This window comes from Rhinatrema bivittatum, chromosome 6, assembly GCF_901001135.1.
Source record: "Rhinatrema bivittatum chromosome 6, aRhiBiv1.1, whole genome shotgun sequence".
Taxonomy (NCBI): domain Eukaryota; kingdom Metazoa; phylum Chordata; class Amphibia; order Gymnophiona; family Rhinatrematidae; genus Rhinatrema; species Rhinatrema bivittatum.
In genome coordinates, this window is record NC_042620.1 from 286,799,119 (window position 1) to 286,819,027 (window position 19,909).

General features: G+C 42.0%; 1 protein-coding gene across 6 annotated transcripts in view; it reads left to right on the forward strand.

Annotated features, from left to right (window-relative positions):
- The window catches only part of LOC115094347 (TRPM8 channel-associated factor homolog), a 267,622-nt gene that overhangs the window by 82,994 nt on the left and 164,719 nt on the right, over positions 1–19,909 (forward strand). For all 6 annotated transcript variants that reach the window (XR_003857531.1, XR_003857532.1, XM_029607299.1 and 3 more), the window contains one exon: positions 12,827–13,040. Coding sequence is in view for 4 of the 6 variants with exons in the window: in XM_029607299.1 (XP_029463159.1) it covers positions 12,827–13,040 (214 nt within the window). In the remaining 2 variants the exon portion in view is untranslated. The remainder of the gene's footprint in view (positions 1–12,826; positions 13,041–19,909) is intronic.

A 19,909-nucleotide genomic window follows, 5' to 3' on the forward strand; every position in this document is an offset into this window, starting at 1 on the left:
AATAGGTGAAAAATATTATTGAATAAGTATGTGAATATGTACATAAAGTAATAGAACTACAATGAACAAACTCTAAAAAACATGACGTCACTAGTGTTGAGGAAAACAATTAAAGTGATCACTGAAAAACAGGAACCATTGAAAAATGAAAAAAATGAAATTTCAAAATATCGCATTAAATTGTTCCACCAAGGGAACTTTGAAAAGTGACTATGAACGCGATTTACATCCCCCTACCGAAATACATTACAAGATGATAGCTGATTTTAAAATTGTGAGGCTGTGTTTCAAAAAGGAAGATGCTGTTGAACATCACATCGGCATGACATGAATATGAATGAAAGTTAATTATGCAGTGACACTGCTTCTTTGCCTCGATTTAGTCATGACTGCACATTGAAATAAAACGCCAGAAAACAAAATATGGTCGGTGCTCTCTGAGGAAAATAAGAAACAGACAATTGAAAATAAAAAAAATGATGATATTGAGAAAAATCAAAGATAAATGTGTCCCAGCAGGAAACTGCAAAAAACTAAATGTGAGCGAGACTTACATCCTCTGACATTGTACATTGCAAAGGAGCTTAAAGCGGTCATAGCCGACTGAGAAATTATGAGGTTAAGCATTAAAAAAACGCCACAAGGTACTGAAAAAAAATCACCTCAGCATAGCAGAAATGTAAATAAAAACTACTCAAATAGTGGCACTGCTTATTTATCTTGATCTAGGCTTGACCGCAACACAGAAAAAACGGAGAACTCAATACAAATAAAAAAAAAAATCGCTTGCAGAAACAGCACCGGATAACGCTGGCAAATGGATTAATCAAGTATTTTAAAATACAGAAAATTAACGTTAATGTTAACAGACCAAAAGCGCTACAATAAACATAAGAAAACAATGAATTTAAGCTTACTGCAAAGTAGTTACTGCTTTTGTAGGCATCATGCACTGAATAGCAAACACCCAGATTCAGATTGATTGTCAAAAGATCGCTCAACTCTTTAAACAAAACATTTGGGAATACTTACTATGTGCATATACCAGTCTCACTCGATCTCCACTTGTGTACACAAAGGACGTAAAGGAAGAAACTGACTTACCCGATGCTTTAAAAATGTTGTAAAAGTGCGCCAAAACAGTTGTCAATCTCAGAAAAGCGGCGTGGTTAAACAAGTGCTCCGTTGATAGAAATACTAAACACTACCTCACTTTATAGAAAGAATAAAAATATAAATAGAGTGACCAAATATAAATAAAAATAAAAATTATAAATATATAAAACATATAACCACTATGAATATGCAAGGAATTAAATAGACAGTAAAAACCAGGTAAAAATAGAAAACTAGATAAGACCACAGTACTAAATAATTAAAAACACAATAACCTCACACAATCAGGCATACTTATAACTCCTTCTAAAAAAAGGGGGGGGGGGGGGGGCGTGATTAAACTAGAGCTCCGTTGATAGAAATACTGAGCACTACCTCACTTTATGGAAAAAATAAAAATAAATATAAATAGAGTGACCAAATATAAATAAGAAATTAAAAATTATAAATAAATATATGAAACATATAACCACTATAAATATGCAAATCAGATGCATTGGATTAAATAGACAGTAAAAAACAGGTAAAAATGGAAAAACTACATAAGAACACAGTACTAAATAATTAAAACAAAATAACCTCAAACAATAAGACATACTTATAACTCATTCTAAAACAACTGTGAATATGAATGTAAAAACATATATGCAGATAAAAACAAACAAATAGGCATAAAAAAATGAATCACAAAAAGACAGAGTAATCAATCTCTAAATTCAACCCATGTGGTTCAAGAGTGTTAAATTCAAAGATATACTCTTGCTCTAGTTGCAAAAGCATTTTGTCTAAATCACCGCCACGCCAATTGTGAGTGAGTTGTTGAATCACGCAGAACTTAAAATCATTAAAACTATGATTCATTTGGATACTGTGTTGAACTAATGGTTTAGACTCTACTCGTCTTTTAATACTACTTTTGTGTTCAATTATCCGCTTGTTGAATTCTCTAATAGTTTTGCCTACATATGCCTTATTGCAAGTACATACTGCCAAATAAATAACACCTTTAGTCTTACAGTTTATAAAAGTTCTCAAATTGAATGTTTTGGTCATACCTGGAATCTGCAAATTAGTAACCTTCATATTCACATTGCAAACGGAACAGTGTCCACAAGGTCGATGTCCTGGTGGTCTTATATCCTTGACTGTATTGATAGGCAAAGCAGATGGGGATACTAATTCTTTGATATTTTTGTCTCTCTTATTAGCAATCATAAGACCTTTATCTTTGAAATACGGTAATAACTGCAGAACTGTCCAATGTTTCTTAAGAATATTAGTAATTTGAAACGACATGTGTGTGTGAGTTATGGGACATACTATCCGGTCATTTGATTTTTTGGTCTTTGTGATAAGTAAATCTTTTTGATCAACCATGGATGCTTTTTTAAAACCTGCTTCAACATATTTGTGTGGATATGATTTGGCTAAAAACCTGTCTTTCATTTCCTCTGAGCGAGATAAAAACAATGTCTCATTACCACACAACCTTTTTAATCTAAGAAACTGGGAGTTCGGTAAATTTCTCTGTAAGGATTTGTTGTGGCAACTCGAATAGTGCAACAATTTATTGGTGTCTGTAGGTTTCCTATATATATCAGTTAAAAAATTACCATTTTTATAACTTACTAAAATATCTAAAAATGGAATACTAAAATCATTAAAATTAATAGAAAACTTTAAATTGTTGTCCAAAGAATGTATCCATGTATAAAAACTTTGTAAAGTATCAGAGTTTCCTTTCCAAATTATAAAAACATCGTCAATGTACCGCTTCCAAAGTAAAATGTTCCCTTTGAATTGATGATCTGTCAAAAATATTTTTTCAAATTTAGCCACATAGAGATTGGCAATCGACGGGGCCATGGGTGAAACCATCGCCACTCCCTTAGTTTGTAGAAAAAATCTTTTATTGAATGAAACAAAGTTTTTCTTCAAAGCGATTTGTGCCAAGTCGATTAGGAACTGATTGGGTATTCGCTTATGTAAATTAGATTCCATGAGTTGTTCTTCAATTAGATCAAGGGCTGCATCTTGTGGTATGTTAGTATACAAAGATTCGATATCTAGCGTTACCAAAATAATTTCACCATCAATTTCTTTAAAACCATTTAAAATGTTGATAAAATGAGCTGAGTCTCGGATGTAAGAATGTATATTTTTAACTTGTGGTTTTAAAAATGTGTCAATTAAAATGGAAAGAGGTTCTAAAAGTGAACCATTGGCAGAAATGATTGGCCTGCCAGGGGGTTTGGTAAGGGATTTATGAATTTTGGGTAAGATATAGATAGTGGGTAATACAGGAAATTTAACTGTTAAAAATTCATATTCTTTGGGCCTCATTTTCAAAGCACTTTACCGCGTGCGATAAATTCGCAAATCGCGTTAACAGCTGTTAACGCGATTCGGTAATTTGGTATTCAGGGGGCGGAGTATATGTAAAGCGGGAACCTGTGTATCGTGTGCGGCGAAACAGCCGCAGTGTTAGCGCGGTTTTTAACTACAACTCCAACCTCGCGTTATGGACTGCGCTACGGGCCAGAAAAGGATTATCACTGAGAGAGAGAGAGAGAGAGAGAGAGAGAGAGAGAGAGAGAGAGAGAGAGAGAGAGAGAGAGAGAGAGAGAGAGAGAGAGAGAGAGAGAGAGAGAGACTTACTATAGTGCCTATGCCCTACATAGGTATTTGAATCCCTATGGGAGGCTACCTACTAACTCGGGGTGGGGATTAGGTATGAGCGTCGGGGGTTGGGGGCCACTTTTGCATTCCACATGAGACCTACGGACAGAACAGTGGTCTCTAGTGCAGATTTGCTGGCCGTCGGAGTGAGGACGCTCACTCCAAGAGGAGATTTGGCCAACGTTCTCTCCACCTAGCATGTTGTTGCCCAGGTAGAGTGTCCATCAAGCTAGGTAGAGAGAACGTTGCCCAAACCACTTCTTGGAGTGAGCGTCCTCACTCCGACGGCCAGCAAATCTGCACTAGAGACCACTGTTCTGTCCGTAGGTCTCATGTGGAATGCAAAAGTGGCCCCCAACCCCCGACGCTCATACCTAATCCCCACCCCGAGTTAGTAGGTAGCCTCCCATAGGGATTCAAATACCTATGTAGGGCATAGGCACTATAGTAAGTCTCTCTCTCTCTCTCTCTCTCTCTCTCTCTCTCTCTCTCTCTCTCTCTCTCTCTCTCTCTCTCTCTCTCTCTCTCTCTCTCTCTCTCGTGGCCTGCGATGACTGAAATCCAAAAACTGGCAATTATCGTGCACTGGGAAAACATCGTGTGCGGCGCTAATGTTTTCGCAAATGGCGAAAACATCGCCGCACGCGATGTTTCCCCACTGCACGAAAGAAGCCTCATTTGCATTGGGAACGCCCCCTAATGCGTTACCAATGCGATATTGGAAAATAAGGCCCTTTGTTTGTTAAAAAACCACTATTTTTGGCAATTAAAAGTAAATTATCTATATCTTGTTTTATCTTCAGTGTCGGATCCTTATCTAAAACATGATAAAAATTAGTGTCTGATAGTTGTCTATCAATCTCTTGTATGTAATCGTTCCGATTCATAATGACAACGCATCCACCTTTATCCGCAGCTTTAATAATAATCTCACGATCTTTTGCAAGGGTGGTGACTGCATTTCTTTCCTGACGATACATATTCTGGATGATCTTTTTCTGGTCAATTTTAGTTTCTAAGTCTTCTAAATCCCTTAGAACTAAGTTTTCAAAGGTTTGGATGACCGGATTTGGGGCACTGTCAGGCATCCATTTACTGGGATTTCTTACTATTGACGGATCTTGCGTATTGCTGCGTTTGTCTGAAAAAACTTCCATAATCTTAAGTCTTCTTGTAAACTTGAATAATTCAGTTCGTGTTTTGAATGCGTTGTAGGTTGGGGTAGGAACGAATGAAAAACCTTTTTGGACTGCACTCACTCATCTTGTAATGTATTTCAGTAGGGGGATGTAAATCGCGTTCATAGTCACTTTTAAAAGTTCCCTTGGTGGAACAATTTAATGCAATATTTTGAAATTTCATTTTTTTCATTTTTCAATGGTTCTTGTTTTTCAGTGAACACTTTAATTGTTTTCCTAAATACTAGTGACTTCATGTTTTTTAGAGTTTGTTCATCGTAGTTCTATTACTTTATGTACATATTCACATACTTATTCAATAATATTTTTCACCTATTCCTATATCTATCTATTTATTGTTTCACTCACATAAGCTTTCTGATCTTATTGAAAATTCGCACTGATTATTCCACAGATCAGTAGTTGTAATCACAATTTAAAAGTTATTTTTATATCATGCTTACATAAATTTTGTTCACTTTTTATTTAAGATCACATTTTATTTCATTTTTTTCTTGGTTCCAGCCATCTTTGTTTAAACATTTTTTTTTGTTTGGTGACCTATGCAAAGTTTTTTTATTATTTATTTCAGAAGCATCTGACCACTAGACATTTTCAATTAAGAACATTATTGGTTCTCAAATATTGCTTTTCAACATACACAGGTAATAAGCACTATGTTATACTGTCTCTCAATTTTTCATTTTGTTTGTATTCTTGTCAAATATTGCTTTTGAACATATACAGGTAATAAGCACTATGTTAATACTGTTTCTCAATTTTTAATTTTGTTTGTATTCTTGTCTGCCTCATTTGATGTGGTTGGTTAAATATCGATATCTATGTGTTACCTATGTTTACACATTTTTATGTTTTTAATTATGTTTTTAATTATTTTTTAATTTTGTATGTCCTGTATTGTTCACACGATTTATATTTATTTATTCTAGCCCCGATGTGGGGCGAAACTCTGGCCTGAGTCGGGCACATATATAAAACCAATGGTCTCCATCTGTTAATAAAGTTGTACTTGGACATTTTATTGGCATCTAATCTCCATATTTGGCAAGATCAGGAAATATCCATAGTTTCTGTTCCTTGAATAATGATGAAAATAGAGAGAGAATATTATTATGATCTTGTGGAAAAACAAAATTATAAGCAAAGTTGCTTTAGAGGAGATGGTCTCTTCTGAATTGTCGAAAAAGTCAGACAAGTTAATAGAAGTATGTACTGAATCATTTTCCTAAGATTTCTTAGTAGTAGATAAATAGAAAAGTTTTCCATTTGGAGGTAGAGCAGTTTCAGATATTTGTAGTACCTCTTTCATATAGGAAGTGAAAAGCTCAGAGGGAGAGAGAAGCTGCATTTGAGGAAATTAAATAAATGCAACGTTAAAGACTTAAAAGAATTTTCCAAATTTTCCATGGAATGAGAAGAAATAGTTAAATCATTTTTTTTTAAATTTTATTTTTAATCATTTTAAATTATACAGCAAGTCATCCAACTTACTTACAGAAAATGAAATGCATTATACATTCAGAAAAGAAAACCAAATAGCAAGATATTACATCACCCTAATTGCAGTATAATGCATTCCCCTATTAAATAAACTTTATAGGGGGCAGAAAATAGGAAGATTAAACAGTTAAACATGTAATGCAAGTATTGGCTTTACATAGATTAATGACCATCATTCAAAAGTATGATCCTCATTTTACGGCTTTAACCCCGGGGTAACAATTACCCTCCTAGCATTTAGAAAAGATTTTAATTGCTCGGGGTAAAAGAAAATAAAACTCTCCTTTGGGGATTTTACAACACACTTGCAAGGATATTTTAAAACATAAGAAAACCCTAAAGCAAGCACTTGTGATCTCATTGTGAGGAATTCTCTTCTCCTGTCTTGGGTAACAGGAGCAAAATCAGGAAATGCACGAATCTGTGTTCCCCTAGGGGCGGATTTTAAAAGGCGCGCGAATAGCCTACTTTTGTTTGCGCTCCAGGCGCAAACAAAAGTACGCTGGATTTTAGTAGATACGCGCGGAGCCGCGCGTATCCACTAAAATCCTGGATCGGCGCGCGCAAGGCTATGAATTTTGTATAGCCGGCGCGCGCCGAGCCGCGCAGCCTACCCCGTTCCCTCCAAGGCCGCTCCGAAATCGGAGCGGCCTCGGAGGGAACTTTCCTTTGCCCTCCCCTCACCTTCCCCTCCCTTCCCCTACCTAACCCACCCGCCCGGCCCTGTCTAAACCCCCCCCTTACCTTTGTCGGGGGATTTACGCCTCCCGGAGGGAGGCGTAAATCCCCGCGCGCCAGCGGGCCTCCTGTGCGCCGGGCCGCGACCTGGGGGCGGGTACGGAGGGCACGGCCACGCCCCCGGGCCATAGCCACGCCCCCGTACCCGCCCCCAAAACGCTGCCGGCACGCCCCCGAAACGCCGCGACGACCGGGCCCGCCCCCGACATGCCCCCCTCTGAGAACCCCGGGACTTACGCGAGTCCCGGGGCTCTGCGCGCGCCGGGAGGCCTATGTAAAATAGGCTTCCCGGCGCGCAGGGCCCTGCTCGCGTAAATCCGCCCGGTTTTGGGCGGATTTACGCGAGCAGGGCTCTGAAAATCCGCCCCACAAATTGGAGATCCCCATTTTTTAAATATCTTTTCATAACCTCAGTAATATCTTTCTCAATTATAAATGATACTAATAACGTAGCACATTCGTACAATTCACAAGCTGAATCTTCTAGAAACCTAGTCAGATTACCTTTATTCATATCAACAGGTTGTTGTTGTTCTCTATTTCTCGTGGATACAGGCAGAAAATATAACTTATTAACAGAAGGAGTTTCATCCTCTTTAAATTTCAACACTTCTTTGAAATATTTCATAAGGGTAACATAGGGTAATTCTACCATTTTCGGGAAATTAAGAAATCTTAAGTTTAAATGACGCAAATAATTTTCTAAACATTCTAGTCTTTTAGATACATTTAGATCTTTTATAATTTTCCCATTACATTGTTGAGTTTTCCCCATTTCAGCTTCTACTATTTCCAATCTTGGCTTAAGTTATTTTAATTGAGTATCGAAAATCTCCAAATTATGTTCAACTTTATCCAAATTTTCTTGAAAGTCCCCAATCGATTTTACTAAAGCAGCCATTATGTCCCAAATAGCTTGCAGAGTTATTTATCCGGCTTACCAGGCATCTGAAAACGGGGTCTTAAAGGTGACTCACCCGTTTTCTGCACCGGAGATAGTCCCGCCAATAAAACTTCTTGTCTGGGACCCGACTCTTCTCCAGACCTCTCAGCTTCCCTCTCCGAAGTCAGGGTAGACGCCGGAGGCACAGAGGTTGATCCCTCGGCTCGCGCTGTCTCTGGATTTGCTGTGGGCTACAGTAGAGCATCGGCATCCTCCGCCCTCTGGCCTCCTTCCGCTGGGGCCGCATCTGCCACGTCACGAACATGCGACACCGCTGCCTGAGGTCCTCACATACGTAAAAACTCCCAATCAATATCTCTGTTAACCTCAGTGTAGCCCTATACGGGCAGGCAATACCTGGCAGGGATTTCCCTTAAACAAAATTCCAACCTAAGAAGGGATATAAACTTCACTTAGGCAAACAGAAGCTAACAAAGCTCTTTACTTTTCAAGATCCAAACCAAAAGACCATACCTGCTCTTCTCTAAGCTCCTACTTATATTCAAGGTCCATCCACTCAGACAGCCTCTGGAGGAGGAGCTGAACAGTGGTATCACTTCTAGCTGGTTTGTGGGATACTAGGGATATCTAGTGGCCAACCCAGAGGGGTGTCACACTTTGTTTTATTCTCCATTCTTTTCCTAATAATTCATAACATTCTGTTTGCTTTTTTGACTGCCACCACACACTGAGTCAAGGATTTCAACATATTGTCCATGATAATGCCTAGAACTCTTTCCTGGGTGGTGACTCCTAATATGGAACCTAAGATCATGAAATTAGAGTTTGGATTATTTTTCCCTGTGTGCATCACTTTGCACTTGTCCACATTAAATTTCGTCTACCCTTTGGATGCACAGCTTAGCAGATCACCATTCTGAATCTGAATCAACTCAATAGCAAATGAAAGCAATTAACAAATGTTTATCAACATCCTGATTTTATTATTGCTCCAGATTTCAATCTAGTACCATAGATATATGCACTAAGGGTGTGAATCATGTGATCGATCGTCTTAACGATTGATTTTGGCTGGGGGGGGGAGGGAAATCTGATCATGTTTTGTTTTTTTTAAATCGTTAAAAATCGTAAATCGGGGGAGGGCGGGAAAACCGGCACACCAAAACAACCCTAAAATCCCTCCCGAACCCCCCCCCAAATGTTTTAAATTACCTGGGGTCCAGTGGGGGGGTCCCGGCGCAATCTCCCACTCTCTGGCCACGGCTGCGTTAAGAGAAATGGCGCCGGTGGCCCTTTGCCCTTATCATGTGACAGGGCAAAGGTAGTGCCGGCGCCATTTTGGTTCCTGGCTCCCGACGTCACGCGTGCAGGAGATCGCTCCCGGACCCCCACTGGACCCCCAGGGACTTTTGGCCAGCTTGCGGGCCCATATGACATAGTGAGGGCAAAGGTAGCGCTGGCGCCATTTTGAATATTGGCAATACGGCCCGCGTGCAGGAGGTCGCTCCCGGACCCCCGCTGGACTTTTGGCAAGTCTTGTGGGGGTCAGGAGGCCCCCCCAAGCTGGCCAAAAGTCCCTGGGGGTCTTTTGGACAGAGGGAAAAGACTTGCCTTTCAAGGTCATTAGGGTTTTCTTCACTCTCAGTGGCTCTTTACATCCATCAAGTTATTCTGCCTATGCAGTATATATATATATATATACACACACACACACGGGGCGGCTCATGGTAATGTGCTGCCTGAGGCGAGGGATGAAATGGCGTCCCGCCCTCTACCCCCCTCTTCAACTGCCTCCAGCCTGGCTGGTTCGCAGCAGCATCCCTCCTATCTTCAGCCACCACCTGCCTGGCGACCGGCGGCAGCCAGCAGCATCGCTCAGCCAAGGTAGGGGCAGGCTGTGTGAGGGGGATACCACAGCGGTGTTCTGAGAGGGGCATTTTTTGCCACCTCAAATTTCTGCCACCTGAAGCGCCCGCCTCACCGTGCCTCATTATAGAACCACCCCTATATGAATATATACATATACAACGGCACAGACTTCTGTATAATAGCAGGTGTAACCTAATGGGTATAATCTAATTATTATGAAGTTCTACCTCATTCAATTAAATTACAAAAGCATCTTTATTACCTCTTAATACGTATAAATATACCACTATTTCAAAACAGTATGTTATGTTCTTAAAAACATTGATACTACAGCCAACCAGTCTATACATAATGGGATACATTTTTAAAGAAGGGCGCATGTCCATGTGCACGTGCACATGGACGTGCTGATTTTATAACATGCTCGTGCTGGTGCGCACATGTTATAAAATCGGCGGGTCACGCACACATGCACACTGGATTTTGTAATCCACACGTGTATGTGTGGGCGGTGTGTACAAGGCGGGTAGATTTGAGCAAATTTCGCACGACAATGAGAACGGGCTTCTCCTAGTTCCCTCCCAGTCCATTCCAATTAAGGAGCGACTGGGAGGGAAATTCCCTATCCCCCTGCCCATTTCCCTCCCTCTTCCCCTGTTCTTCACACCCCCCAAACCCTTTACCCTACCTTTTTTAAATTTTATTTCGTTGCTTACTGCTCCGTTGGAGCAGTAGCAACTTGCGTGCGCCAGCAATCCCTTCCCCAGTACAGCAGTAAATGGCCTTTGTACCGGCCGCCTCCAGCCTCGCCCCTCCCTGCCCCTCCCAGCCCCCCTTTATCTGGGCCAGGCATTTCGGCGCATAACGGGGTTACGCGCGTGGCTGGGCCTCTTTGCAGAAGCACGAGGCGCTCGCAAGGCCCAGCCACACACTTAAGCCTCATTTTTTTACGCCCATGAGGGATTAAAAATCAGGCCAAATATGAATTAAGTCAATTGAAAAATCAAAAAGTAAAAAAAAGTGATAGGACAGTTTCAAATATGGAGCAAAAAATGTTCCCACAAGTTGTAATTCCTCCTTAATGTACCCATTTGCATGTACTACCTCTGGTGTATGTAAATATTTCTCATGCATATTCCTTAGAGGTAGGGTTTACCTATGGTAAACCCAAAAATCCAATGCAGAAAAATGCTCCTGCATGTCCACTTAATTCCACAACTCAAAGCACTGTCTTCTGTCTTAGAAGAGAGCTGTTTTTATTTCCTCACAGGGCACAGACATCCCAGCACCCTCAATGGGAGGGGCTGCACCAAATGGTGTCTCCCTCTAATTACTAACCACTTCTCACTAGCTGAAAGGAGTTAAACTAGGGCCTTTGATACTGATCCCACAGGGTCATTACACCCCTCTCCCAGTTAGTCAAAATTTGGGAATGGGTTGAGACTTGTACACAAAGTTTACAAAACCACAAGAAAACCACACAGTAACATATAAACATTATGTTTCACTGGAGAACTGAACACTCATTCCTCTCTATGCTGGTACCAAGACCTAGGCAGGTTCTACATCTGATGTAGGCACTACCGTACATGGCATGATGCTGCATCCTACCAAGAAAAAGTTAAATATCACACTCAAGTAAAACTTCCACCAGAAAAATCGGAAAATGGAAATGGCTGAAAGCTGACCAGCTCTGCCACCCATGCACAGGAAGTGAGCCTCTTTCAACAGAAAGGAAGCTCTACAATAAGGGGTCATGCGATGAGGTTGAAAAGGGGTAGGCTCAGGAGTAATTTTAGGAAACATTTCGTTAAAGAGAGGGTGATGGATGCATGGAACATTCTCCCAGTATAGGTGGTGGAGACAAAAACAGTATCTGAATTCAAGAAAGCATGGGATAAATACAGGGGATCTCTAAGGTAGTCATGGGAATTATAATGCTAAATTAATTGGATGGGCAGACTAGATGGGTCTTAGTCTTTTTCTGCTGCCATATTTTTATGTTTCTATGGCTATGGTGGAGGATGTGGAGGATGCTCTTACCATCCTATAAAGGTAAAATGGCAAATCACAAAAAATGTCAAGCCCCATATTCTTTCCTTTATGTAAACTTCTTGGTGTCCTCTAGGGTGGAGAATAGATTATCCAAACTTTTATTGCTACACCATCACCACATTGTTTTACCAAAAGACACTGGTATTATTTCCTCCTGGAACTGTGGAGAGAAATAGCAACCATTCTAATAATGATCTACATCCTCCTTGTGGCGGCAGATGACTTTTATATCACTGGATGGACCTCCTGCAACCAGTCCAACTTACAAAGAAAAAGTTAACTTTAATTAAATAGTTTTGAAAATCATTCCAGGGACATTTCATTTTTTTCTTCAAAATATTTTTTTAGTTTTTTTAGAATGGGTTTTGCTTAGATTTTTTCTTTAAACAATACAATACTGCTGAATATACCTGACTATCTTGAATTAGCTGGATAAGTTTGTCTGACTATCTTTATGACTACTCTATGGCATGATTAGAGTTCGCCAGATAATTTATCTGATTAACTCTGAATATTGGAGTTAGCCAGCTAACTTAACTCAACACCAGAAGGCCCCCAAAACACTCCTATGCATTCCTGCTGAATTTTAGCTGGATAATGAGTTAACCAGATACAAAGGGTCTAAGTGCCACTGAATATGGACCCTTACATATCCATGCCAAAGCATTGCAAAGTAGCAAACTTTCCAATTTGGTATATTGAAGTACTGCTTTTACTTCTAATGCACAACTTTACTTTGTTCTTCTGTTATCTCATTTAATTTCAGGTGCAAATTGGATGCCAAACTGATAACCTTTCCGATAAAGATGTGCTGGAACGCCCCTTAGATGCTGTAAAGATTTATCAGGTCAACAAACCGGTTGTATCTGCCTGCAACGTATGGGGAGGACTCCTTTACATTAGAGTACCAGGAGGAAGAAACCTTGGAAAGTTAACCTTGAGAGTTGAAGGAGCATCTCTAGCTCCCTTTTTCAGGCACGGTAAGGATTCAGTGAATATCTACTGTATATTAATTGTCTATAGTACCATAGGTTTCCATTAGGGATGGATGAACCACACCCACTTCTGGATGACATGACCCTATTCTTGGAGTAATCAGGATCAGGTATCCAAGGCCTAGTCCCAAGATCAGAATGCACATGTCACAAGCTGTTTGGCAACAGTGTTGCTTCTCATGCCAGCATTATTGTCAATACACTCCTTATACTGACACCAGCCTGCTGTTAGTGCCATCACCCTTACTGGTACTGGCAATTTAGGGACAGGTGGTTGGGGGACTCTGGCACCTAGCTCCCTCCCTGTCTTGCAACATGATGCCTTTCATGCTGTTGAAACTGTGAACCTAAAGCAGAGAGAAACCTAGACAAAGCAGGGGAGATATAAATCAAAAAACCGTTTCAAAGACTGTGGAAAATTAGAGGTCCAAGATTATTAACGTAAATAAAGTTAACAAAAATTTTCAAAGAAAGAAAAGATCATTGAATGAGAAAAGAAAGAAGTCAATATTCAAAAATCCTTAAATAGTTAATTCATCCAGCTAAATAACTGTATAAGCTATCAGGGATATTTAGTGGGATAAACATGCTTCCGAATATCCCTGAGTAACGTTATCTGGTTATATGTAGCCAGATAATTTCAAAAGCTAACCGGTTATCTTTGAATACTGTATTGCCAATTAAGTTTCATGGTTATCCAGGTACGTATACCTGGTTAACTTTGCCCTTAATCATGTATATTCAGGTGATATAGTCAGTTAAGTGCAGATGTTGGGCCACATTTCCCAACCTACGTGCGAGCGTAGATTTGTGCGCACAACCCGGCGCGCACAAATCTACGCCCGATTTTATAACATGCACCCACAGCCGCGCGCATGTTATAAAATCCGGGGTCGATGGGCGCAAGGGGGTGCACACTTGTGCACCTTGCACGCGCCGAGCCCTAGGGGAGCCCCGATGGCTTTTCCCGTGGAGCGGCCTCGGAGGGAACTTTCTTTTTGCCCTCCCACCTTTCCCTCCCTTCCCCTATCAACCCCGACCCCCCAGCCCTACCTAAATCCCCCCCTACCTTTATTATTTAAGCTGCGCCTGCCGGCCAAGTGCCGGTGCGCGATCCCCCAGCTTAGCGGGCCTTTGGAGGCCTCTGGCCACGCCCCCACCCCGGACCACCCACGCCATGCCCCTTTTTTCGAGCCCCGGGACATACGCACGTCCTGGGGCTTGCACACGTAGCCGAGCCTAATCAAAATAGGCTCGGCGCGCAGGGCTTTTTAAATTTGCCCCGTTGTGTTCAAAAAAATAAAAGATATGTTTGGGGCCTCCAAGCCGAATCGTCCCATTCCCTCCCCCACCCCCACCCCAGTTAAATGTAAACATATCCCTAACAGTCAAGCCCTCCATTGATGTCTCAAGCAGCGCTGTTAGCTTTTGCAACTGACATGGCTGCTAGAGCAATGCCAGAAGCACCAGGAGCTGAGCACTTCTTCCCAGCTCCCACCCACTGGGAAAGGTTTACAGGGTTCCAGGAAGGCCAGGAGGGTTTGGGGTAGTTTGAAAGGGGGAAGGGGAGAGAAAAGGTGGTCTTGCAAGTTTAGCAATTCAACAGTCTCAGAGGGGTAGGAAGGGTGGATTTTCAGGCCTAGGCTCACTAATTTTTAATGTTATTTTAGGGGGCTTTGGGGGAGGAGAGCTTGACCACCAGGGACATGTTTACATTTAATTGGGGATGGGAGACTGGGCCAGGAAGCCTGAGGTGAATTGCAGGAAAATATCAGCCCGGGGTATTTTTTTTAAAACCCTCATGCGCTGTCCCTGCAGCACATGTTTCAACAGTTTCCAAGAGCATACCACACTGACTCTTCAGAAGTGCATTATGTGACTTGGACCCTGGCAGAATTGAGCCAAAAAATCTCCAACATTAATTCCATATTTTTCCCTAAATAACTAAGTAATACAGCATACCCTAGATCAAGGGTGAGCAAACAGAACTGCAGTCCCCCTTTCATCTATGCAATCAGTTAACATAAGAGCATAAGACATGCCATACTGGGTCAGACCAAGGGTCCATCAAGCCCAGCATCCTGTCTTCAACAGTGGCCAATCCAAGTCACAAGTACCTGGCAAGATCCCAGACATTAAATAGATCTCAAGCTACTATTCCTTATTGATTAATAGCGGTTTATGGATTTTTCCTTTAGGAACTTATCCAAACCTTTTTTAAACCCAGTTTCACTAACAAGGGAATTTTAATTCTCCAGCGTGCACCAATACTGGCAGATATGTGCATGACCGGGCCCACACGGGTGCCAAACGCATTTTCGTAGCAGGCCGGCCACTCATGTATCTGCCGGTATGCGCAGAAGTGCCAAGTTCTTTAAAAAGGGTGGGCCGGGGCCGGGGTCTGGAGGGGCGGGGGCCAGCTGCCAGCGGAAGGAACTTATTACTGCTCAGGAGAGCAGGTAAGTTCCATAACAAAATATAATAGGGTAGATAGGTTGGGTTTAAGGGTTGGAGAGGAGAGGGCAAAGGGAGGATGGTTAGTTAGGGGGGGGTAGGGAACTGGGTAAAGGCGTGATTGTGCCACACTGCATTTTTTAAATAAAATACTCCCCTTGCACGTACAATTCGGAGTCCATGCACACATGCACGTGCCAATATGAAATCAGGCGCACATGTGCGCGCAGATAGCCAATTTTATGACATGCGCGTGTCAATCCAAGCATGTTATAAAATAGGCCCATCCATGTGTGAATGGAAGGAACTGCATGTACATGGACACCCGTGTGGCCCTTTAAAAATTTGCCTATAACTGCGGTTCTCCCAGCAAGTTTAGTTACATACCCTATATTCATGGTTTGGTATTAGTCTCTTGCTAACTAATCAGTTGCCAAGTAATGAGACAATCACACTAAACATTCAGTATCATATACATATACAGGCTCTCAGGTAGAAATACTCATACTATTCTTTTTAGACACCTACTTTTTCTGTGTCTGAGAGAGTGTGTATGTGGATGTCTCTCTGACAAAGACTCACACACTTGTTTATTTATTTATTTAAAAATTCTTGTATACCGCCTATACAATTGTGGTGGAACTAAGCAATTTACAGATAGTACATACATAAAGATATAAACAAAAATGACAATACAGCATAAAATGGACAAAATAAAATTCAGAGTTGGAATAAATTAAGATAAAAAGGTTGAAGTTAAAGGAAGGAAGAATTATAGTTAAGAACCTTCAAGTTTGGGGGGGCTCTTCAAGATGGCCGCCGAGTGAGACGTGCAGCAAGTGAGATCCCGTTGAGTATTACCTTTTTTCAAATTTCCTCAAATGAAATGCCTCATACAAAAAGAAAAGCCAGGCTAAGGGGGGAAGCTACTAGTTCACCCTCCTTAGACCCATCTCAGCCTCTTATCAAGGGGTTCCTTGCTGCGAATTTGGCCGAAGTAACGGAAGGCTTGGTTGCTGGGGGTTTGGTTACAGAGCGGTTACCGTCTCCCTTGACCTTTTATATAACCTTAAGCCCTGGAGTGCCGAGCAAGCCCTCCCCACCGCACCTTGAAAGTTCACCAAGTCCGATGGCCATAGCATCTACCCCTGAGGAGATTCGGGGAGGACGGGAGGCAGCACGTCGTGAGAAACTGTTGGAGGTGTGTCAACTGTTGCAGGTGTGTCAAGCGGGGAGTGGAGAGGCGCCTGAGGATGCTGGAAACAGCACAGATCGATCTTTCCCACAGGCCTCGTGTTGCATGCCCAACCCGCGGAGGTCCGCGGGCCGGCCCCCCACCTACCTCCGGGTATTGGAAAGCAGCAGCAGCGTGGCTGAGGCCTAGTCGGGCCTGCAGCCTCCAGCGCGGTGTCTCCTCCCCCTGCGCGCACGCTCACAAGGCCCGGACATTTAAAGGGCCCAGCACGGGAAAGGAAGCCTCCACTTCTCAGGTTGACGTCAGACACTGCAGGTATATATACCCCGCTGGAAGCCCTTCTTCCTTGCCTTGCAATGAGGTTCACTCTAGTAAAAGTTGCTAGTTGCTGCTTCGGTTCCTTTGGCTTCCAACTCCGACTTCTGATTCCTGGCTTTCGACTCCGGCTTCCATCCACAGACTTCTGATTTTGCTTCATCCTTTGGCTTCTGACTCCGGCTTCTGATTCCTGGCTTTTGACACCGGCTTCCGTCCACAGACTTCTGATTCCGCTTCACCCTTTGGCTTCTGACTTCGGCTTCTAACTCCTGGCTTTCGACTCTGGCTTCCGTCCACGACTTCTGATCCAGCTTCGTCCTTTGACTTCCGACTTCGGCTTCGTCCAAGAGGCCTCGCCTAAGTCCAAGCGGCTCGGGTCCTCACGAGCTCCTCTCGGGGGGACCGCAGGCTTCCAGTGGTGAAGTTACAGTTGGCCTCCTGGCTTCAGCTCTTCATCTCCATTCCCTGGATACCGCTTCGCAGGAGACCACTCGTAAGTCCAAGAGGCCCAGGCCCTCACGGACACCTCCTGGAGGGACCTCGGGTCTCCAATGGTGAAGATCTCTTGGTCTCCTGTCTGTGCCGCCTCCCGGCTTCGACACCCACTGGGTATCTCCTCAGTGAGCCACCAACTGTCCTAGTCGGTCCAAGGGGCCACGAATCCAACACCTCGTTACTTTCGAAAGTTATTTCCACGATGCAAGGTAAAGGAGTGGGCATGGGAACTGTTGCGGGTGGAGGTGGGACCCAGGATAATGTTCCAGATATGGGATTTCGAATACAGAGACTGGTGGTAATGTCTATGGAAATTATTTGGACAGTATTAAAATCGATTGAAACTTCGGTAACTTCAATTTCTCAAACTATCCTGGAAACCAAGAACCAAGTAATAGTAAATACAAGCTTGATCTCAATATTTAATCAGAAAGTGGAAATTGTGGAAAACAGATTGCAACAGTAGAGAAAATTCAACAGAAGTTAATCCAGTCTGAGACAATTAATAATAGAAAATTAGAGAAAATAGAAAATGTATTAAGGTTTCATAATTTGAGAATACTAAATTTCCCAGTGATTGATTTAATCTCTCCACTGGATCCATTCAGGACATATGTAATGCAGGTGTTAAAAATTCCTGAGGCAACAATGCCAGTTATTACCAAAGTTTATTATCTGCCCCAAGCAGCAACACCTGGTGAATATGTGTCTAGAGTAAGTCCAGGGATGGAGATTTCTGAAATATTGGAGCTATCACAAGATACAGAGATCACCAGAAGAAAAACTTTACTGGTTACCTTTGCTTTTCTAATGGATAGAAATAATGTCCTGAGGCCTTTCTTTTGGAATAGACTGAGTCTATTTTATGGCCAGAAACTTTGGCTATACTCAGATGTTACAAAATCCACTCAGATACGTAGAAACAATTTCCTTACAATGCATGCAGATGTGATACAATTAGGAGCAAGGTTTTTGCTACGATATCCATGCAAATGCTCTATAAGATTTCCAAATGTAAATCATGTGTTTTTTGATCCCAATCATCTGAGAACATTCCTGGATGCGAACACCTAAGGAACACCTCCAACTAGCTCGGCCTAAGAAAAGGGAGGCCGAATTGTCCACTCTACGTCCAAGTTTCTTTTTGGTAGTTAATGTATGGAGTTAAAAAAAATATTATATGCTCTCTTACTTAGAGCCTCCCTTCATTTCTTTTATTTAAGTACATAAATGTTAGATTTCTTCTTGAATATTAATGGATTATTTTGTATTTCCTATATCATGTACCGCGATTGCTTACCAAGGTTATTCTTGAGAAATGTTTGAAATTCATGAAAATAAAAATTAAAAAAAAAAAAAGTACCTTCAAGTTTGCCATATGCCATAGAGCAGAGATGTGTCTTAAGTGCCTTTTTGAAATCTTTGTAATTTAGGATAAGATGAATATGGTCTGGGAGAAAGTTCCATAATATCGGACCAGCAATTTAAAGGCGTGCCTGCGAGTTAGGTCCAGTCTGGCTGTTTTTATTGTTGGTACCTCTAACATACATTTGTCCATGGATCTTAGTTGACAGGGTAGCCAATACAGCCTTAAAATGGGACATAGCCAAATAGTTGAAGGATTGTAGATTAAGGGGGGTCATTTTCAATAGCTTTTGCATGCGAAAAGGGACTTTTCGCGTGTGATAGGGTGATTGGGGCGGAGTCGGCCCTGGAAGAGGAAGAGTCGGAGCGGCACTGGGGCCGCCGCTGTGGAAACATCACTGCGGCAAAAGGTAAGGACCATTATCGCCACCAGTTTTGCACCGAATAATTACACCTTTTAAAGTGTAGATATTCGGTGCGAAAGCCGGCAGCCAGCGCACCGCAGTGGTGCGATGGCTGCCGGCTTTCGCAGGCCCACCCCCCACTTCACCCCCTCTCCACCCCCCGGTACCGCGCAATTCACAGAGCCGCGCAACAATAGAAAATCTAGCCCTAAATTAATGGATTATAATGAATACGATAGTGTATAAGAAGCCAATGAAGAGATCGTAGAGCAGGAGTAATGTGCTCTCTGCGTGGGGTGTTGGAAATTAAACAAGCAGCGGAGTTTTGAATGAGTCGAAGCAGATAAATGATGGTGGCTGGATGGCCTAAGTATAGGGCATTGCAATAATCTAAATCTGATAGGATGAACGCTTGCACAACTAAGCAGAAATCAGATGGAAAAAGAAGAGGCTTTAATTTTTTGAGTAAATGTATTTTGAAATAAGATTTTTTAACTAATGCAGAAATATTAGAAGTCATAGATAATCTGGAGTCTAGTAGTACTCCTAGATTTCGAGCACAGTTTGTAATTGGAATAATATGGCTATCAAAAATAAAGTTTGCTGGTGGGCAGTGAGTTGAA